At 42.2% G+C, this 23,695-nt stretch overlaps 1 protein-coding gene across 3 annotated transcripts in view; it reads right to left on the minus strand.

Annotated features, from left to right (window-relative positions):
- SMAP1 (small ArfGAP 1) overlaps nucleotides 1–13,347 on the minus strand; it is a 77,543-nt gene extending 64,196 nt beyond the window's left edge. For all 3 annotated transcript variants that reach the window (XM_087718907.1, XM_087718906.1, XM_087718904.1), the window contains exon 1: nucleotides 13,029–13,347. In XM_087718907.1, coding sequence (XP_087575033.1) covers nucleotides 13,029–13,146 — 118 coding nt within the window. In that variant the 5' untranslated portion in view covers nucleotides 13,147–13,347. The remainder of the gene's footprint in view (nucleotides 1–13,028) is intronic.
- Nucleotides 13,348–23,695: the final 10,348 nt, after the last annotated feature.

Raw genomic sequence — 23,695 nt, forward strand, 5'->3', positions numbered from 1 at the left:
TTCACCAAATTCTGTACCATAGTGAATATCCAAGTAATATTTAATTTGTTATTTTTAGATCATTTTATCAGAGGCAGACAGAAGGATAACAAAACAGCACAATTTCTCTTAGCATATTTTTATATAATAAAAATAAAAGTATGAATGTTTTATTATATATTGAAAAATAAAAATTCAATTTAATTTTTTTAAAGCCTTACATATAAGGAATTACTATTAAGGACTATTAAGGACAAGGGAAACAGTTGTCACAGGATTGGAAAAGAGGGACAATGGCAAAGATTGTTCAAACTACCACACAATTGCACTCATTTCACATCTAGCAAAGTTATGCTCAAAATCCTACAAGCTAGGCTCCAGCAGTATGTGGACTGAGAATTACCAGAAGTACCGTCAGGATTTCAAAGAGGCAGAGGATTTCAATAGAGGATTTCAATAGAGATCAAATTGCCAACATATGCTGGATCATGGAGAAAGCTAGGCAGTTCCAGAAAAACATCTAGTTCTGTTTCATTGACTATGCTAAAGCCTTTGATTGTGTGTATCATAAACTAAGGTGACCAGATTTTAACATTGGAAAAGCGGGACACCATTGACCGGGGGGGGGGGTTGTTTCTTGATTAAAAATTTGGTCTAAATTATCTTCTCCACCCACCCACCCCCAGGCGTCCTAGGCAAAGGGGAGGACTTAGGCTGCGCCCCGTCACACCTTGCTTTCCCATCCACACAAACTACCTTCAAACACGCGGAGCTGCTTCAGACGCAGCGGCGATGGCGAGCGCCCACCTCATCTCCAGAGATTACCAGCCGGAGACTGTGGCTGCATCTCCCTTCCGTCCGCCCCTCAAAATTGAGAAAGGAGTTCAGCAAGGCTGTCACCCTGCCTATTTAACTTATATGCAGAGCACATCATGAGAAAGTGGGGGGCTAGATGAATCACAAGTTGGAATTAAGATCGCTGGGAGAAATATCAACAACCTCAGATATGCAGATGACACCACTCTAGTGGCAGAAAGTGAAGAGGAACTAAAGAGCCTCTTGATGCAGGTGAAGAAGGAGACTGAAAACTTTGGCTTGAAACTCAACATTAAGAAAACTAAGATCATGGCATCTGGTCCTCTAAATTCCTGGCAAATAGATAGGGAAGAAATGGAGGTAGTGACAGATTTTATTTTCCTGGGCTCAAAAATCACTGCACATGGGGACTACAGCCTATAAATTAAAAGAGGCTTGCTCCTGGGGAGGAAAGCTATGGCAATCTATACAGCATACTAAAAAACAGAGACATCACCGTGCCAACAAAAGTGTGTATAGTCAAGGCTGTGGTTTTCCCAGTTGCAATGTATGGCTGCGAAAGTTGGACTATAAAGAAGGTTGAGCATCCAATAATTGAGGCCTTTGAACTATGGTGCTGGAGAAGACTCCTGCAAGTTCCTTGGACTGCTAGGGGATCAAACTGGTCAGTCCTACAGGAGATCAACCCTGACTACTCTTTAGAAGGCCAGACCTTGAAGATGAAACTCAAATACTTTAGCCACCTAATGCTGGGAACAATTGAGGGCAAAAGAAGAATGGGAGGACAGAGAATGAAATGGCTGGATGGAGTCACCGAAGCAGTAGATGTGAGCTTAAATGAACTCCAGGAAATGATAGAAGACAGGAAGGCCTGGAGGAACGTTGTCCATGGGATCACGATGGGTGGGACACAAGTTCGCGACTAACAACAACAAATTAAGGACAATGCCAAAGCAATAAAATTAAGAAAATAACCAAAATGATCTAATAAGCTCAATAAGAAATATTGGCCAGAATGTTCTAAAGATTTTAGCATATGTCTAAAAATGGAAAAGACATCCCTAGCAACAGTAATACAAAACTGTAGTTACACTGTTAAGACGGCTCGATTTTGGTGACTGCCAATAAAATGTGCATTAAATACAGATTTATGGAACACATTAAGAAGTCTAAATTCTGTGTGGTTTAGACTTTTTAATGCGTTCCATTAAGCTGAATCAAGGAAAAACAATGGGGTGGGGAAAAAGTACTTTAGGATGAGAGTACACTATCAATGGCCTTTCCTTTACATCACTACAGGAAGTTTTTTTAGCAATTGCCTCACATTGTGACATAAATTTGCCAAGAGCCGAGGTGGCGCAGTGGTTAAATGCAGCACTGCAGGCTACTTCAGCTGACTGCAGTTCTGCAGTTCAGCTGTTCAAATCTCACCGGCTCAGGGTTGACTCAGCCTTCCATCCTTCCGAGGTGGGTAAAATGAGGACCCGTATTGTTGTTGGGGGCAATATGCTGACTCTGTAAACCGCTTAGAGAGGGCTGAAAGCTCTATGAAGCGGTATATAAGTCTAACTATTGCTATTGCTATTGCTATTACTGAGCTGAGTTTATTGATCTGAAATTGAGAAATGTTTCCTGCCCTTTGGGTTCACCCAGCTTCGGACACTGTAAAACAAAGGGAAGCTGAAATAAAATCCTAAGCCCACTTGCGGTCATGTGACTTTCCATTTGGAAACCACTTTGGTTAATGACGAAGTTGCTAGTCCCAATAGTGGTAGCTAAATGAAAGCCACCTGTAATAGAAAGTAAGAGAAGGTAAGAAAAGGGAAGCTTCCAGGACAGTGCACTATTGCACACACTCATGCCCACATCTGTAATTAAATGCCCCCATGTTGTGCCCACCTGCGCATGCATGCGCAACACCACGACACCCACTACCCCACGCGCATGGCTTTCTTGGAGCTTGGGAAGGGTGAAAACTGCCTCCCCCGATCCCCCCAGAGGTCCTCAAGAAACCAGAAACGGCACATTTTTCAACTTCCGGTGGGCATTTTCTGCCCTCCCTCGCCTCCTGGAGGCCCTCTGGAAGCCAAAAACGGCCATTTTTCAACTTCCAGTGGGCCAAGTAGGTCCGGTTTTCACCTTCTCCAGGCTTCAGGAGGCTTTCAGGAAGCCTGGAGAGGGTGAAAATGGCCTCCCCACGCCCTCTGGAAGGCTGAAAATCACGGTTCCACCACAAAACCGCGTTCAACTAAAGGGCGCTCGATGAACCCACGTAGCTGTCATCACAGCGCGACAACAGCGCGGAGAAAAAAGCACGCTGTAAACGCTAAACCTAAAATTAACACCTAAACCTAACCCCCCTAAACCTAATCTTAAACCTAGCCCTAAACCTAACCCTTAACCTAATCCTAACCCTAACCCTAACCCTAACCCTAATCCTAACCCGTAACCTAACCCTAAACCTTAACCTAACCCTAAACCTAACCCTAACCCTAACCCTTACCTTAACTTGAATCGGCTTGCTTTCAAAGCGCTATTTAAAGCGCCCTTCTTTCTTCGCGCTCGCTGTTGTCGCCCTGTTGATGACGTTAGCGACGCGGTTTAATCGGGCGCGCTTTAGTCGAGCGCGGTTTTGTCGTGCCACGGAAAATCACTTGGCCAGCACACATGCAAATTGGAGCTGACATAGGGTAACACCTCATGTGTCCTCAGTTATGGCTCTGCATGCCACCTGTGGCACATATGCCATAGGTTCGCCATAAACGGTTCTAGGAGATGCTGAGCCTGCTATAATTACCGTATTTTCACGACCAAAAGCCGCACCGGATTAAAAGCCGCAGTATCAATTAACGTTAGTTTTTCAAACTTTTTCCACATATAAAGCGCACCGGGTTATAAGCCGCACTTTTTTTTGCAACATTTCCCCCCACTGCCTGCATTCCGTTTCCTAGCCTGGCTGGCCACTCGTTCATTTCGTTTCCCTCCCTGCCTGCATTCCGTTTCCTAGACTGGCCACTCATTCATTTCGTTTCCCCCACTGCCTGCATTCCGTTTCCTAGCCTGGCTGGCCACTCGTTCATTTCGTTTCCCTCCCTGCCTGCATTCCGTTTCCTAGACTGGCCACTCATTCATTTCGTTTCCCCCACTGCCTGCATTCCGTTTCCTAGCCTGGCTGGCCACTCGTTCATTTCGTTTCCCTCCCTGCCTGCATTCCGTTTCCTAGACTGGCCACTCATTCATTTCGTTTTCCCCACTGCCTGCATTCCGTTTCCTAGCCTGGCTGGCCACTCGTTCATTTCGTTTCCCTCCCTGCCTGCATTCCGTTTCCTAGACTGGCCACTCATTCATTTCGTTTCCCCCACTGCCTGCATTCCGTTTCCTAGCCTGGCTGGCCACTCGTTCATTTCGTTTCCTAACCTGTCTGCCTGTAAGATAATAAATGACAGTAAAAATATAAAGCATAATTATTCTTTTTCTTTGCCATTCTTATATTATTATTATTCCATTTGGAAGGTTATAAGGTATAGTTTAAAATGCTTTGAAATCCCCATTCCCTCCCCACTCCAGGGGTAGGATACTATGAAATCCCCATTCCCTCCTCACTCCAGGGGTAGGATACTATGAAATCCCCATTCCCTCCTCACTCCAGGGGTAGGATACTATGAAATCCCCATTCCCTCCTCACTCCAGGGGAAGGATACTATGAAATCCCCATTCCCTCCCCACTCCAGGGGAAGGATACTATGAAATCCCCATTCCCTCCCCACTCCAGGGGAAGGATACTGCAAAATCCCCCATTCCCTCCCCACTCCAGGGGAAGGATACTGCAAAATCCCCATTCCCTCCCCACTCCAGGGGAAGGATACTATGAAATCCACATTTCCTCCCCACTCCAGGGGTAGGATACCGCAAAATCCGCCTGGGGAGAGAGGGAAAAAGAGGAGGTGTGGGACAGATCGTGGGATCACTGGTTTCTGAGCTTGATGGGCAAAGATCCCCCACCCCACCACCTCTTAGGGAAAGCGGAGGTGTGGGACAGATCGTGGGATCCCTGTTTTCTGAGCTTGATGGGCAAGGATTTCCCACCCCACCACCTCTTAGGGAAAGAGGAGGTGTGGGACAGATCGTGGGATCGCTGTTTTCTGAGCTTGATGGGCAAGGATTTCCCACCCCACCACCTCTTAGGGAAAGAGGAGGTGTGGGACAGATCGTGGGATCGCTGTTTTCTGAGCTTGATGGGCAAGGATTTCCCACCCCACCACCTCTTAGGGAAAGAGGAGGTGTGGGACAGATCGTGGGATCGCTGTTTTCTAAGCTTGATGGGCAAGGATTTCCCACCCCACCACCTCTTAGGGAAAGAGGAGGTGTGGGACAGATCGTGGGATCGCTGTTTTCTAAGCTTGATGGGCAAGGATTTCCCACCCCACCACCTCTTAGGGAAAGAGGAGGTGTGGGACAGATCGTGGGATCGCTGTTTTCTAAGCTTGATGGGCAAGGATTTCCCACCTCACCACCTCTTAGGGAAAGAGGAGGTGTGGGACAGATCGTGGGATCGCTGTTTTCTAAGCTTGATGGGCAAGGATTTCCCACCCCACCACCTCTTAGGGAAAGAGGAGGTGTGGGACAGATCGTGGGATCGCTGTTTTCTGAGCTTGATGGGCAAGGATTTCCCACCCCACCACCTCTTAGGGAAAGAGGAGGTGTGGGACAGATTGTGGGATCGCTGTTTTCTGAGCTTGATGGGCAAGGATTTCCCACCCCACCACCTCTTAGGGAAAGAGGAGGTGTGGGACAGATCGTGGGATCGCTGTTTTCTAAGCTTGATGGGCAAGGATTTCCCACCCCACCACCTCTTAGGGAAAGAGGAGGTGTGGGACAGATCGTGGGATCGCTGTTTTCTAAGCTTGATGGGCAAGGATTTCCCACCCCACCACCTCTTAGGGAAAGAGGAGGTGTGGGACAGATCGTGGGATCGCTGTTTTCTAAGCTTGATGGGCAAGGATTTCCCACCTCACCACCTCTTAGGGAAAGAGGAGGTGTGGGACAGATCGTGGGATCGCTGTTTTCTGAGCTTGATGGGGAAGGATCCCACTATCTTACTATTTTATTTTTCTTTATGTACACTGGTCACCTTACCCAAGGGACTTCAAGTTTGAGCGTAAAATCGGGAGGGAGAGATTTTCGATCTTTTTCCATACATAAAGCGCACCGGGTTATAAGCCGCACTGCCGGTTTTTTGTCAAATTTTAGGATTTTCAGTGCGGCTTATGGTCGTGAAAATACGGTAATAGAAAGAAAGTCACTTTGAAGATCATAAACAGCTGGTGCACAGGCCATGAAGAAAAAGAGAAGGTGAATGAAGCACCTCGACCTCCCTTACTTGCCAGGTAACACTTCTCCAAATTTTGTTTCAGGAATATATCTGCCCAGAATAGTTCCCCCAAATTTCTGAGTCACAATATTTTTCTTTCCCTTCCAGTTTTGCACACTTCCCTATAAAATGTACTCTGTTTTTACCATACTTCCAATAGTCACATTTTGCAAGGGCTAGGCAAAATGGAAGGCAATCCAATTAAATATATCAAACCACTCTAGCATTGAAATAACGTTTTGAAAAATCAGACTTTGCTGTAACAAATAAGCCAAAGACAAAAAAAAAAAAAATAAAGGTCCAAAAGATGACTCAACTATATATAGTTTATCTTATGAAAGATTGCAACATCATTTAGAGCAGTGTTTCTCAACCTTGGCAACTTGAAGATGTCCGGACTTCAACTCCCAGAATTCCCCAGCCAGCATTCGCTGGCTGGGGAATTCTGGGAGTTGAAGTCCGGACATCTTCAAGTTGCCAAGGTTGAGAAACACTGATTTAGAGCAAACTGTGTAACTGTACCCATAGGTACAGAATCCTTAACCAATGCCACTTCATTTCTTTCTTGGTAAACATTTTTATTTGCTTAAATCCAGAACTTAATCCAAAACCAAACTATCCGGACACAGTAGTTTCGTTTTATTTTTTTAAATTAAATTTATATGCTGCCAATCTCACCATGAAGCACCTCTAGGCAAACAAGATAAAAACAAGATAAAACATAATATTATTATCTTTCAGAGATCCGGGAGCACTGGGGGAACTGCAAGAGGACTGGAAAAGAGATGACGTGGTTTCCCATCTTCAAAAAAAGGGGGGAAAAAATAGATCCAGGAAACTCTATCAGCCTAACCTCAATACCAGGAAAGATTCTGGAAAAAATAATCAAGCAACGAATTAGCGAACACCTAGAAGTAAACAAAGTAATAGCGAAAAGCCAACATGGGTTTGTCAAAAACAGATCATGCCAGATTAATCTTATTGCATTCTTTGATAAAGTGACAAAATTAGTGGACCAGAGGAATGCCATTGATATAGTTTAATTGGACTTCAGTAAGGCATCTGATAAGGTAGACCATAACCTACTACTAGATAAAGTAGAAGAATGTGGGTTAGACAGTATCACCACCAGATAAGTATAAACCATACAAATAAAAGTGTCTTGTAGTCCTCCCTAATTTTTTAAAGGGATCCCGAGACAATTTTTATTAAGAAATACAGTCTTAGACCTTTACAACCCAAGGAAAAGTATTGGCATACTGGTAGATTCGGGTAGCTAAGTTACTTTTAAATGTTCAAGTGAGCTTCTGTTGTAATCCTTTAAGAGTAATTCTGATACGATGGGTTTGACTGCGACAGTGGGAACAAGGCGGAGGTGAGGAACATATTGGACAGGCTCGGCAGCTACAGATTTCAAAGTCTGAATCTTTTGAGATTATTCTGTTACATGTTCACTGCCCCCTGCATAAGCCTGTGTTTAATCTGAGATCTATTCTGGACTGGAGGGATGGGGTAATTGTGAGGGGAACAAGTGACTGCTGGAATGTTTGGTTGGTTGGCCTCTTCGTTTGACTAGTGCCAAGGGCAGGAGGAGATTCGTACCCTCACCACCCTCCAGGCCTTCCGCATAGCCCTTAAAACCTGGCTGTTCCGACAGGCCTGGGGCTAAAGACTCGCTGCCCCATTCCGAATGGTACGATTGTTGTGTTTTTAACTATGTATGGTTTTTGTGTTTCTGTTACTTTGTTTGTATTTTCCCCTCCCCTTTTGAGTTGTGAGCCGCCCTGAGTCCCTTCAGGGAAAAGGGCGGCATACAAATAAATTAAACCAAACCAAACCAAACCAAACAGCTAGGCTTGGGTGTGTTATGTGTAGAAAATTGAATGAATGGATTTCAGGTTAGGAAGACTAAAGGCAGGGCTGGAATAGGAGGAGAAATGAAGGCGGGTGATAACATCAGGTGAGTGATAGGCAGGTGATAACATCAGCAAGGGGATGGGAAGAGGGAGATACATTGGGAATCTGATATTAGATATCAATTAGATGGTTCTAATTGATCCTGCATTCCAGCTCTCAGATCAGAATTCACCTAAGTCAATGGAACCGTGGTGGCGCTGGTTTAGGGCTATTAAATGCCAGCTGAGTTTGCAGTAAGACCATATTTACCCATGATTGATCAAGGAAGAAGCAGGCAGCTTGACATGTTTAACCAAGTCTGACTCGCCCAGAGGGGGGGAGTATCTCTCTTGTAGTTGTTGTGCCTGTCTAGGTGTCATGCGTATACAGCATCAGCTCTACTCTGAAACAAGGGAGGTTGAAGAGCAGTTGTCACCGTGGAAGACTCGATGGCTTTCACAGACTTATGCACTGAAGATAACTGGATATGACACCTTGTGATGGAAACTGGGCTCTAGGAAGCAGTTGTGTTCGTTGTTGCTATATTAGTCTCCCTGGCGCTTAGCTATATCCCTGAGTTCTTACATTCTTTCCCTGGAGGACTTGGAGACTTGAACCAGCTTCTGGTGGGAACAGTCTAGGGCAGCTGAAGAGTTAGAATAGAATAGAGTAACAGTTGGAAGGGACCTTGGAGGTCAACCCCCTGCCTAGACAGGAAACCCTATACCATTCCAGACAAATGGTTATCCAACATCTTCATGGAGTTCATGGCCACTATATCAACCACAGTCCTGACTCAAATGATTATGTGTCGGGTGAATACAAGATCTGATTTTCATCTTGGGGCAGTTGCAATGTGATCTACAAGTCAGAATATTAACAGTCCTTTGTTATGGCCATTGGTCACTTGGTATTGCTGCTGGTGCTGTCTCTCCCCCCCCCCCCCCCCCCAGGAAGGAAGGACCTATTAGACTGGTCTGCTCCAGGCTTCTAAGAAATGCATCAGGCTTCCAGGGTAAGTTTAGGACTTTCCCTGACAATTTTATTGATGCTTAGCAAAGGACTTATTCTCTATCTGAAACAGGCAGATGATAAAGATCTCAGATCAGATCACTCTTAAGTGGCCTCTTGCTGTTTGTTGATTTCAGAGAATGTTGTGGTTTTCATTTTCTCCAGGAAATGAAATGTTAGAACAGACACGTAGAATACCATTGCAGGAAGCTGAAGATTAAACCTCAATGAGCCCACACTTAGGATAACATCAGATTGACATCATCAGTATGTTGATGATACTCAGCTGTCTCATTTTGACCTTGGACTAGCCAAGTGATGTCGTCACTCTCTTGCTCAATGCCTAGAGGCTGTTGGAGCCTTTACGGAGAGGAACAGACTCAAGCAAAATCAAATATCTGGATTATCCATCTCAGGAAGCTTTCTGAATGGCCCTGTACTTATCCACTGGTGTGCAATTTTGAGAATCTTCCTGGACTTTCACTTCCTGTTCAAGGAACAGACAGCAGCTGTGACCAGGAAAACCTTTATAGAGATTCATCTTGCGTAACATCTGCATTAGCTCCTGGATCAAGAGACCTTGCTTATATTTACTCATGCCTTAGTCATTTTGCTTGTGGGCTACTTGTCCAAAATGCAGGGAACATACAGGGAACAATTACAGGCAGCTCTCACAATGTCCCTGTAAATACCTCTTTTATGCAAGCTGCATTGGTTATCAATATATTCTGGGTGCAATTCAAGATACTGGCTATCACTTATAAAGTCTCATGTAGTATAGGGGATAGTTATCTGAGAGACCAACAGTCTGCTTTGGCTTCCACCCATCTTACACAATTAGAAAGTGTTGGCTCTTGGTCCCATCAATAGAATAGTGTTACCTAGTAGGACCCAGGAAGTGTGAGTGCTCTGATGGAACATCTGCCCTCTGGAACAGCATCTCCTAGATTTAAATTGTATGTAATCTCCCAATCTTAAAAAAAAAAAAAAAAACCTTTGGATCCCTAGATCATGCCCCAAAAGCCTGGAATATAATAGTTGACGGACCCATTTAGGTTGGGCACTGTATTGTAATTAGGATTTTATTGCTCCTTTTTGGGTAACTAAATACTGTAATTTTCTTTCTTTTCATAAGGCAACCAAATTATTCTGGAATCAGAGAGCCCTAGATATGTGTTTTATAAATAAATTATACATTTATAAACTCATTTTGTGCAGGTTTGTTTTTAACCAATAAAAACAGACATTTTTTCTCTCAGAAAAAAATGATTCTAAGGTAAATTAAGTACACAAACGCCCAGGAAAAACATGTTCTAAAAATTATTTTCGACAAATTTCAAAAACTTTTTAAGTGTGACAATAATGAATCACATTTATATATGTCGATATACAAAAAGATCAAATATATTTGGAATAAACTTTGGAATTCACTACCATGATATGTGATGCTGGCGACAAGATTGGCTAGCTTCTAAAAAGGTTTGCACCAAATCATGGAAGTCATGGGGATCAATGACAATTATCCTTATTGGGAGTGGGTCTTTCTCTGAAGACCATCTGCTGGGAGATTGGCTGCACACTGTGAGAACACACAGTTCAGGATAGATAGGCCAGATAGATGAGCAGTGGTGAACTGCTTATGTTTACATATTATGCTGTTAATAAAAGTAAAAAGGTTTCCCTGTCCAGTCGTGTCCAACTCTAGGGTGCACACTCATCTGAGTTTCTTGGCCAAGGAAGACATTTTCCATGGTCATGTGATTATTATTGCTATATGCCAAAGATAGATGGAGCACTGTTACTTTCCCACTGAAGTAGTTTCCATTAGTCTACTTTGGAGCTAGTGGGTGGACAGGAATGGGAGCTCACCCGATTGCACAGCACTTGCAACACGGGTTGTCAACTTTCGATAAGTTTCAGCATCTTTAATCATTGAGTCATTATGCCCACTACGAGACATCACACCCCTTATCTTAATATGTAATTCAATTTGTTTAGTTCTGCCAACAAACACAATTCTCATTGGTGAAGCTGGAAAAGGGTTGCTGTGGTTTCAGAATCTGCCCTGGAGAGCTTCACAATACCAGAACATTTTTTTTTAATCTCATAGGAAGTTACAGAGAAAAATAGTTCAAGCCCATTCAAGACACATTGGATTTCACCCAATATTTCAAGTGTTTAAAAGTTTATTCATAACAGCTCTGCTGCCGCTTAATGTTGTTTTAAAACCAGACTCTTTTCATTTAAATAATATTTTTCTTACTGAGAAAACTTTTTTTTTATTTTAAAGTTTTCTTATTTGTCAAATGGCAATTAAAAATATTTTTAAAATACTTTCTAGTATTGGCAATTTTGCTTATATTCTAGCAAACTACAAACCTATTCCCTTTTTTAGAGGAAAGATAAATAAAGATAAAAAAATAAAGTAGACTTTTATGTAAAACCTATCCTCCAAATATTCAAATAAAACTTTCTTTATATCTCATAAAGTATCAATACATATGGTATTTTTATATACAGATGGCATACATGCATGTATATACTATAAACTTAAATTCATGTATGCTGTGCATATCTCAATTTCTTCCACAAATTCCCCTACATTTTTCTTATAACATGATTTAGAGAAAATATGACATCTTCTCAAACTGCAAAAAATATTATATTCCAAGACAGATTAAGAAAACAAGAAGAAAGGTCGGATAAATCAAAACTAAATAAATCTTAAAAGTGGAAACAAGTAAAAAAACCAATCTCACTTTCAAAGGAAAAAAATGGACAAATGGTTTAGAATACTTCCCTATCCTTTAGTTTGTTATATAAGATTTGTTTAATATAAATGGCTTAATTACCAAGAATATCGTATTTCAAAGGAGTTTGGAATAGACCGCTTTACATTTGATTGTACAGGGTTTTTTTTAAATAATAGAAAACTTAAATTCTATTTGAAAAAGTCACAGATTTGAAAATTGCACATAAGAGAAAGAGACTGAATTTGGAAAAATCAACAAATGACATTTTATCAATGCAATTATAGCAATCTACAGAGATACATTCCACTAACTTTTGCAACCAAGGTTATTTTTTTTTATTCTCAGTGTGCCAATGTTTCCCAGAAGTAATTCAGTATTTATAAAGGTAGCTACTTCCTTTTGTGCACTCAGAAAATGCAATATTAGCCTTCTGATATGACTCATATCTTTCTTTAGCCAGGACTGGGGATTGAGCAAAACCAAGACAAACTGAGAAAGCTCTAGGACAAACACCACTGTACAATATAAACCACAAAGCTTTCGCCGACTCTGAAATAATAGAATGATCTAATAATGTCCATTCATGAAAGCTTAGATAGATTTCTACTTTATATATCATCCCACCCCACCCCCAATTAATCTAATGATTTTATTGTCGTTACACTAATGGACACAATAAAATGTAGCGGGTTCATTAAAAACGAATAAAAAATCAGCTCACAATTAGAAACGCCAGAAATCAGACAGAAATCAACACAACAGTGAAAATGAAACGACCACCGAAAAACGGAGATTGCCACATGCTTGCAACAAAGCCAGACCCTTAACAGCTGCTAAGCACCCCCTAAAGCCGAACGGTGCCTACGCGGCACCTCTTGCTCATCGTGGCTTACTCAACAGCCCTAATCCCTAAAATAAGCGAAGCCACGAAGCATGGTTTCTACACCACCTCGTGCTTAAACCCACCCAACCCACGCTTCCCCCGAGCCAAAGATACCCATTTGGCGTCTCGCGTGGAACAGAGATGCCGCTCCCCCTCGCCCCCCCCCTCCCCATTCACCTGGCTCACCCATCACCTCCATTCACCTGTGTCTCTCTCTCTCCCCCCCCCAATCGCCCGGGACACTCGGAAGCCACGCCTCCTTCCCTCCCACCAATCAGAGCCCCCCCCCCCCTTCAACCAGAGCGCCCCTCTCCCTCACCTTTGGCTTCGCAGTCCGCGCAGTACTTGTTGTCCTCCTCTCGCAAGAGCTTGGCCAGGATGGCCTGGTGCTGCTCGTTCTGCTTCTGCGCCTTTTCCCGGCAGGAGCGGGTGGACATGGCGAAGGGGAGAAGGGCGAATGGACGGGAGGGGAAAGGGTGGGGTGGGGGAAAGAGTAAGCGGGGAGAGAGAGAGAAAGGGGAGAGAGGAGCAGGGCCGGAGGCGGCCGGCGCGCTTGGAGGACCTAGAGGAAGAACTTGAGCCGGCAACCCGGGAGCGGCAGCGGCGTCGGCGTCGGCGTTAGCAGCGCTTCCTATTCCCCCTCCTGCCTCTCCTAGCTGGCTCTCGCTCTCTCGCTCTCCTCCCTCCGCCTCCGTCACGGCGCCAGCTCAGCCAATCAGCGGCCGCCGGCATGTCAAGCCAGGTAAGGCGGAGCGGCGTCGGCGTTCTCAACCGGAACTACTCCCGGCAAACGCCCGCATCCGCTTGCGCGCAAAAGCGCTTCCTGGCATCTTTTCTCAGCTGGGTGACGCGGCTCTGTCTTTTCTCTCTCTCCCCCCCCCCCCCCGCCCATCGCCTCATCTCTCCCCGTGACAAAGTAGTTCTGGGATTCGGAGTTCGAGAGATGTAAAACGGGGAGATTTCTTGACAGCCTCCCCCTTTCTGAGTAAAATAGGCGAAGGAGAAAAGACGGCTCTTTTTTTTTTTTTTTTTGCATCTCGCGATGCAAATGAGCGCAGCCGCCCACTCGGGAAATAATTTCCCATTAGGGATCAAGCATTCCAAGACCGTGTATTCATCCGCTTAGGAATGATGAATCTGCTTGGAAGCAACTCATGGAATTTATTGGATGAGAAACTTTTCTTCCTCCTCCTCTCCCCCCCCCCTTCCTCCTCTTCCTCCTGGAAAAAAAAACACCAAACAGTTGTCTTTTGAAAAAGCACTTTTGAGACAACTGTGACCTGGATGACTGAGAATTTCCACAGACATCTGCTTATGAAAAGTGGCCTAAGCATGTGGAGATGGGGCAGCTGCTTCCTGCCTTGCATCCCTGTAGCTCACTGGTCTCCAACCTTGGCAACTTTAAGACTTGTGGACTTCAGCTCATCCCATTCCTGCATTCCTTGCATCCCTGTAGCTCAGTGGTCTCCAACCTTGGCAACTTTAAGACCTGTGGACTTCAACTCCCAGAGTTCCTCAGCCAGCTTTGCAAAGCTGAGGGACTCTGGGAGTTGAAGTCCACAGGTCTTAAAGTTGCCAAGGTTGGAGACCACTGCTGTAGCTGGTTACCCACTCAAAGACCTCTGTGAGGAAATCAAGTGATTTCTCTACAGAAGGTCCAACATTCAGCTTTGGAGCAGGGACTCTATATAGTTTTAGAGATACTTCCAAGAAGACTAGTGCTAAACCTGCCAGCGAGCAAGCTGTCTCCACTTTCTAGCAGGACGTGTTTATCAGGAAGAAGTGAATCTAAATCACAATTCAGCCTAAATCCTTATTTGAGTATATATTTATTGCCATGGAATGGTATCATTCTTAAGCCAGAATGAAACACCATACTGAATATCACTGTTGAGAATTTGTGTAAGCCACTTACTTGAATTTAAAATCTGACCCAAAATTAATGTTTAGCTTATTCTTTAATCATTTCTACATAATAAATCATAAGAAATAGGTTTTCTGTAATCACATGCAAAGATTAATAAATTTTTCCACATATTCAGATGAAAAACGGTATTTGAAGAATGGAAGATGATGTCGGCACTATCCTTTCAACTATCCTCTGAGAATAAATATTAGATGATGATGTGAGATGGGAATATTTCAGTATACAGCACTATAGGTTCTTCTGCAACAAGAAATTAATTTAAAAACTCAAAAAAACCTGCTTCATCCCTGATTTTGAAGAATAGTAAAATAGATACTGGTCAGATTTGCTATGAAATTGATGAAAGGGCCCCGGAACACAAAAAGTATAAACTTAAATCTTATATGATATGCAGTCCGTAACTTGCATTTATTCTTGTTCCTGTTTCTATAAGTGGAGTTATGTAACTGTTAAAACAATGGAGCAAATATTTCAAGAGTTTATTATGTATTCTGTATTAATTAAAATAATGTTTAAACTTGGGACAATGTCCAGGAGTATAAGCTTCTTTGGATTTCTTGTTCTGAGAATCAACAAACTCATATGGAGAAATCTAACATCTCACCAGCCTACAAGACTGGCTCTACCAACAGTGAAGAATCTAGTCACTTTTAAATCCCAAAAGAATATCAAGAGTGTTTGAAGGATTCTAAGCAATCAACCATAAAGAAACAAGATGTTGAATCATCGATCAGCAAATGATAGGTTTCTTTTACTTGACAGGGCACTGGATCTATCAGCAGACAAACTCAGCAAACAATAAAAGCAGAAGTGTTTAAGGTTACATCACTGGAATGTTGTTGGTTTTTTTGGTAATTTGATCCACGAATGGTTTTGCAAGCACTACCTCCAAAGTACTTTCTTAAATCTTGAGAAGTCCCATTAAACCTAAGTAGAAGATGGTGCCATTTTAAAGCTACAATTTATGCATACTTGTAGAATAAACACAACTTAATTTTTTGAAACATTTATCAAATTACATAGATTCTAAATTGTAAGGAAACACCAGAATTAAGTACAGTGAAATAGAATGTTGAATAAACTGCCTATTCATATTTTTATTTTTATTTTAAATTATTTCACAGGGGCTTTGCTTTATTCATAGATCACAACAATTCCATACTTCTGTTAATATCTACTTTAAAATAAATTTGGATGAATTACACTCTGATGCTCTGAAAATAAGAAAAACCAACAAATAAATAAATACATGTTTATTTAATTTATGTGTCACCCAATTTATGTGTTACCCAATTCATCCACAGGTGACAAACATTATGTAAGAGTCTTGACAGCCCACCTGTGAAATTCTGATAAATCCAGAAACTGTTATAGAGAATAGAACTTAAATTTCTGCGATATCTCAGTTTATTTCAAAGATCGGATTTTTTTAAAGTAGATAAATTCAGGAATTTTCTTTCTTAGCAGGAAGCAAACCATTTTTTATTCCAGAGGTATAATACAATCTTAGAATACTGTAATATCAACAAAAATATAGCAGCCTTTTATTTTGAAACTTATTTATAAACTTTTCATTTATTTCTTGTGTAAATGTGATCCTGCTGGCATCACAGCAATAAGCGAATCCACAGAAAGGTGTAAATGATATGGCAACTATAGGAAATTGGCAGGAAAGTATAATCCGTGTCTTTTCATTAATTGTGGGACACCTATGCTCTCTTTCCACATATGCTTGGTTTTCCCAGTCTCTTTATGTGAAACTTTTTTGTTTGGTTTACTAGGGAAATTTCAATTGAAGATATAGCAAGGATTGCAGCCAAATACTGTTTGATTGCAGTTAAAATGTGGCAACCGTTGATTGCATTAGATTAATATCTTTACCTTTTAGTTTATGTTTTGTATTATTGTGCACTTTTCTGCGAGAATTGTGATGTCCTTTGCTTCTTTTCCTGCTTCATTATTTCATATGCTTATCTAATCTTTGATTACATAAAAGTAATTTTAATTAGCAGTTTTGTTTTCGTTTGGATAACTAGTAAACACAGTGATGAAAATCAGCTGCCCGGAATCACTGCAACAATGAGATGAGCAATGTATAAATGTAATAAATAAATAAGTTAAATGGTCATAATAGGTTCCTGAATTTTAAAACTGGAGGCTGATGAAGAACTTCCTATTCACCAGCAATTATCCAAGCAATACTTTGGTTCAGTTCTCTCCCAAATTGAAGAATCATTGCATCTTACAATCATAATTAGTGATCAACAAATCTTAGTGAAATTGTGATCCATAGATGCCTCTTCTGCTTTTCTTTTTCAGAAATCAAGCACAGAATAAAATATTTTTGTTGTAGAAACATGTAAATAATATTACTATTACACCCCATGCTCTGTCCTGTGTCCCATTCCTGCTCTGTGATTCACCACTGCATAACAAATCTTCCTGTTACACACACATAAATGATACATTTTTAAAAGCCACCATACTAGCTAGCATCTTCTTTCTGTGTCTCCTATTTCTCTACATTTCTGTTCTGCCCAAAAGCTAATTGCTATAGCAATAAGACCATCTTTTTGTATGCTGTTGCATCATCATTTGATTTGAAAATAGACTAGAGCCAACTGTGCATAATTTATTTGCTGTGAGATTTTATTGTCCTTTGTTATGATTGACATAATTAGTCTGATGTACAATGTTCTGACAAATCTCATAAATCCTTCAGCATTTTTGAATTCCTCTGAGGCAGACTGTTTCTTCTTTATATAGATCTGACATATCTCTAGAAAACCATTTTTTCCTTCAGGGCTATCATAAATTGAACTGGAAGTTTTTCTTATGCGATAAGAATATCCAGGATACCTGCGAGACCACCTACTGCAGGGGTGGGTTTCTCGCCCCGTTCCAACCGGATCGGTTGGAACGAGGCCGGCGGCGTGCTCGCGCGCGCACGCGGCGCGCATGTGAACACGCGCGGCACGCGCATGCGTATTAGCGTCTGCGCAATGCTCCAGCTGCTCCTGGAGGATCGCGCAGGCGTTATGCGCATGCGTGGAAAGCGCGAAATTCAAAAAAAACGGGTAAGGAGCGGGCGCGGGTGTGCGGGCGCGCGCGGGCGCGGGAGGGGGCTTCGCCGTTCCCAGAAGTTACTTACTTCCGGGTTCGGCGACCAACCGGATCGCAGGGACCGGTGCGAACCGGTTGAAACCCAGCCCTGACCTACTGCCACCAGTAGCCTCCCACTGTCCAGTGCGATCCCACAGAGTTGGCCTCCTCAGGGTGCCGTCGGCCAGACAGTGTCGGCTAGAGACCCCCAGGGGGAGAGCCTTCCCTGTGGGAGCACCTTCCCTCTGGAATGAGCTGCCCCTGGAGCTTCGTATAATCCCCGACCTCCAGTCCTTTTGACGACCTCCAGTCCTTTTGACGCGCCCTAAGAAGTTGGCTTTTCCAGCAAGCCGGCCTGGCCTGAACAGAATAAAATAAATGATTAATGTAATTATTAATTTTAATCTAATTTTTAAAATTGTATTGTTAATATTAATTGGGTTTGTTTTTGGATACTTTATTTAATTTCCTTTTTAACTTTTGTAATGTGTTTTTTTTTTTAATGTTGTACGCTGCCCTGAGTCCTCTGGGAGAAGGGCGGCATATAAATCCAATAAACACACAAACAAACAAGATTTACAATACCTTTGAAAATACTTCCTGGAATTAATCTTTCTTTTTCCTCTCATCAAGACTAATGAGCCTTTCTAATTTTAATTTTATTCTCCTTTATTCAAAGTATAACCCTTCTTTCGGTTTTTCCTTGTTGTAAGTTTCATTATGTTATTCTAGGATCACTATAAAGGTTTCAATAACTTAGGGCAGTATTTTTTTTTTAGGAATATTGATGTATTTATAGACTATTCATATGACATTTATCAATCGACAAAGATCAGGTTTGAAAACAAAATCACATCCAACTCCGGTTAGAATTTTATTAAGCCTTTGTCCAACTGTATGTTCACATTTGTGTATTACTCCACGATAAAGAGTTTATAAATTATCTCCAGGGGTCCCTAAGGACGTTCTAGGGTCTGTCGCTGGATGGTTGCAGCTGTTCATTGGGATCCATGTCTGGAAGAGAAAAGGGAGGGAGGAAGAAGAGCCAATCTCTGGTTTCAGTGGTTGGTGCTTCCCCTCCAAGACTCTCCATCCCAAGGTCAAACTCCCAAACAGGAAAAATAGGGTCTCAACTCAATTTAGCTACAAAGCATAAATAATTTAAAATTCAGTTCTTTTCCAATTGTTTCTACACTATTGCATGGTTCCAATAGTTGTCCTAAATGTTGGATTTACTTTACAACTCCGTTTCTCTCCTTCTTTATCCCCTACGTTGCTTCTTTTTCAGTTTGTACCTGTTCCTGGGTGGTATCTTTTCTTTGGCCCACTTCTACTTAAGGATGGAAGTCCTCCCTAGGAAAATGATTGCACCTGACATCCTATCTCTCCTTAATTGGTTAGTTGAAACCCACCACTGCTCTGTATGCTGGTTTGTGTGTTCTGCAACACAACTCTCAAAACGCTTCGCTGAACGTACTCGCTCTCCCAATGGAAATCTTACCTAGCAGGTTTTCTCATGAAAAAGTGCTGCAAAGCAAAAGCAAAAGCAAAAGCAAAAGCAAAAGCAAAAGCAAAAGCAAAAGCAAAAGCAAAAGCAAAAGCAAAAGCAAAAGCAAAAGCAAAAGAGCAAAAGCAAAAAAGCAAAAGCAAAAGCAAAAGCAAAAGCAAAAAAGCAAAAGCAAAAGCAAAAGCAAAAGCAAAAGCAAAAGCATAAAAGCAAAAGCAAAAGCAAAAGCATGTTTTCAAAAACAGAAGAAATGTGTGACAAAATTTGATTTTAATGTAAAGCATTACCTGGAGCGTAGGCCAGACTTGATCCCACGCCAACAATGATTCCACGTGTGAAAAATAGGGTTTAAAATTTTTCCGCATAGGATGACCACACCAGACCACCTATGGTCACCAGATCGCCAACTACTGCCACTTTGATGGCTCCATACTTCACCACGAGTTTTCCGGACAGGGGAGCAAGCGTCATCATGAGAGCATGGCTGATTGATCCAACCCAAGCTTAAAAAGACAAATGCATTTAATTAAACATATAAAAAAATATCATAAAAAAAATATTATCAACTCACTTGTATGTTTTACTGATGTAAATGACACCAATTCTTGTGGATTTCAAGAGCATTGACATATAGTTTAAACCGGTTCCACCACAAAACCGCGGAGGACAAAATCGCGCTCGACGAAAGCATGCATTTGACGTCATCACAGCGCGACGAAAACATTGCGCTGTGATCGAAAAATGTAAAAATAAAGCAAAAACCTTACCCTAACCCCCCCCAAACCTAACCCTAACCCTAAATCTAACCCTAAACCTAACCGTTAACGTAACGCTAAACCTAACGCTAACCCTTAACCTAACGCTAAACGTAACCCTAACGCTCTAAACCTAACCCTTAACCTAACCCTAACCCTTACCTTTATGTGAATCGGCTTGCTTTAATTTTAATTTTATTTCAATTTTTAATTTTTTTCGTCGCGCTATGATGACATCACATGCGCGCTTTCGTCGAGCGCGATTTTGTCCTCCGCGGTTTTGACGGGTCACGGTTTAAACCATTTGCTTAAAGACTGTTAATAAGCTAGACATAATTATAAACAAAACTGCAGTACAATATATCAAAGCTATGCTGGAAACCTTAATGTAACAATGACCTACCTATCTGCCCGTTGCTCGCTTCAAAAGAACCGAGAAGGGGCAGCATGTTTTCAAAAACAGAAGAAATGTGTGACAATAGCGCTATACGCACGCAAACCATCTCTCCATTCCAGCTTCTGGATTAGAAAGGGCTGCAGTTGATTTTGGATGACAGTCCCTGCAGCCCCTCCAGCCATCACCAAGCCAGTAGCCAAATAGCGTTTGCTTGTGAAATAAAGGCTCACCATGATCAGACCATGATGGTTGCAGCTGTTCATTGGGATCCATGTCTGGAAGAGAAAAGGGGGGGGGAGGAAGAAGAGTCAATCTCTGGTTTCAGTGGTTGGTGCTTCCCCTCCAAGACTCTCCATCCCAAGGTCAAACTCCCAAACAGGAAAAAGAGGGTCTCAACTCAATTGAGCTACAAAGCATAAATAATTTAAAATTCAGTTCTTTTCCAATTGTTTCTACACTATTGCATGGTTCCAATAGTTGTCCTAAATGTTGGATTTACTTTCTTTTCATTCCCGTGTTGCTACTTATTTATTGGGGGGGGGGGGGGGGCAGGGATGTATAGTTGTGTTGTGTCTGAGTAATTGTGTAGGAAAATTCAGAAACCTGAAAAGAACTCTTTGGGGTACTTTGTATCCTTATTTTACCCAATATGGATTCTCTTCCCCCCCCCACACACACACAGGAAAAAGGAGATATTTAATTTAAAATGCCCAAAGCAGATACATACCTTTTTGAAGGGGCCTATATCCCTGTCCCCTCCTTCTTCTGTTTCAAAAACAGAAGAAATGTGTGACAAAATTTGATTTTAATGTAAAGCATTACCTGGAGCGTAGGCCAGACTTGATCCCACGCCAACAATGATTCCTCGGGTGAAAAATAGGGTTTTAAATTTGTCCGCATAGGATGACCACACCAGACCACCTATGGTCATCAAATCTCCAATTACTGCCACTTTGATGGCTCCATACTTCACCAGGAGTTTTCCAGAAACAGGACCAAACATCATAATGAAAGCATAGCTGATTGATCCAATCCAAGCTTAAAAAGACAAATGCATTTAATTAAACATATAAAAAAATATCATTAAAAAAATATTATCAACTCACTTGTATGTTTTACTGATGTAAATGACACCAATTCTTGTGGATTTCAAGAGCATTGACATATAGTTTAAACCATTTGCTTCAAGACTGTTAATAAGCAAGACATAATTATAAAGAAAACTGCAGTACAATATATCAAAGCTATGCTGGAAACCTTAATGTAACAATGACCTACCTATCTGCAAGTGACTCGCTTCAAAAGAACCGAGAAGGGGCAGCATGTACACACCGAAGGCGCTATGGAAACCGCTAATAAGTAGGCAATGGGTAGCCGCCGCCACAACTACCCAGCCCCAACCTCCATCCGGAGGGGGGTGTAAGAAAGAGGCATCCGCCCTGATGTCCTCTGAAGTACCTTTTCTTTCTAATATCCGTTTATCGACAAAGTCACGGATTTTCTTCATGTCTGGGAACAAAGAATTGTAGAGAAGAAAAAAAGCATTATTAATCTCTCAAATAGAAAAGATTCAGCACACCTGTCCAATAATCAGAATTTTCTTACTAAAGCAGCATAAAGCACATAGGAGCAGTGTTTGCATTACACCATGTCAGCAAACATTTCAAACTTGTGGCAGTGCTCAACAAGGGGCACTTGCAATTGGTCTGCAGAGTTCTGGCCATCGCACCGCATCTGCAGTTACACAATTGAGATCTGGGTGCTTGGCACTTGGTTTGCACTTGCAATGTTGCAGCAAGCTGCTATGGTGCTAGTGCAATTTCTGAAGTTTCCTGCTGACTTTCCAGTAGGAAAGTCAATGGGGAAGCGAGCAGGAAGTTGGAAGTCACTGTCATGTAAGGTCGGTTTTTGAAGGGGCCTGTAGGCAAAGGCAGCCAGAACGCATATACCTAGAATAGCGCTATAGGCCTGCAGGCTGCCTCCCCATTTCAGCTTCTGGATGAGAAAGGGCTGCAGTTCATTTTGGATGACAGTCCCTGCAGCCCCTCCAGCCATCACCAGGCCAGTAGCCAAATGGCGTTTCCTGGTGAAATACTTACTAACCATGATCAGACCTATCAAGAAACAAAGAGAAATTGAAAGTAGTTGTTTTATATTGAAGTCCAGTCAATAAAGGCTGACTTTCCGGCAATAGATGCTGCAGTATATACTGGAGGAAAGTTCCTGCAGCCCGAAAATTACGTAAGGGTGCAAAAATGGCCATAAGTCACTGAGGGAAACCTACCTGTTGCTGGAGCTGGGAATTTCATGTTTAGCAGCCAAGAGGTCCCAGTACTGGAAGGCAGGTTCTGTATGGACACAGAAAGGGACCAACAGGCCGATCCAGTGTCCCTTGTTTCTGATGGTCGGGTTCTGCGGAATAAGACAGGCCCAGGGTAAATGCAAGGCTCACCTTCTGGAACCCAACAGCAAGCCCATCTCATCCAGGGGTAAGAAAGGCTGCTTCCTCAACCAACTCACCTCGGATGGGATCTGCCTTTTATAGATTTGAAGCAGCTGGATCAGGGACCGGGTTGCTCTCTCACGCAAGGTGAGGTCAGGCGAGGTCAGCCAGTTCCGCAAGGCCTAGGAAAAGCGGAGAGAATTCCGTTTTCTAGACACGTATTGCTATCTTGCTATGTTTTACAAAAAAATACTTACAGTTAAAGAAAACTATAATCGTTACAATGAAAAATACTATTTTATGTTTATTCCGCCAAGGACTTTTTAAATTTGTGTTTTATTTCTTATGCATGGGCTGGAATAATTTTGTTCTTGTTGGTTTTCCTTTTGTAAGTGTAGAAATGGTTTCTTTTAAAATTTCAAGTGCTTTGTAATGTGAAATCTGCACAGCAGCAAGTGAGAAACCCAAGAGGGATTTTGAACTGGGGGATATGGTTTTCACTCACTGGTAGGATGGAAAAGAAAGCAGAGTGGAAGAAGTTGAGATGTTGTGCAATATCTCAACTCCTATATCCAAATAACCAATCAGTATTATCTGTTTTGCTTGCATATGAGGGGGAGGGCAAAGGGTTGAATGCGACCATCCCTTGACTATAAAAACTGGTGTAAGATTCTAATCTTGGTCCTTGGCTAGCTTTTCAAACTGGGGTCTGTATATCTTAGTACCAAAATAAAAGTATAATTCTGTATCACACCTTGTGTCCCGTGACTTATCGGTTTCGACACTGAGCAAGAACCCAGGTTTGGGGACAAGAGTTTGGTGGAGAATGCGGGCAAACATGTCTGGATCCCCCAT

Source organism: Thamnophis sirtalis, unplaced genomic scaffold, assembly GCF_051295495.1.
Source record: "Thamnophis sirtalis isolate CommonGarterSnake01/CBP01778 unplaced genomic scaffold, rThaSir2_p1.2 scaffold_6, whole genome shotgun sequence".
NCBI lineage: Eukaryota > Metazoa > Chordata > Lepidosauria > Squamata > Natricidae > Thamnophis > Thamnophis sirtalis.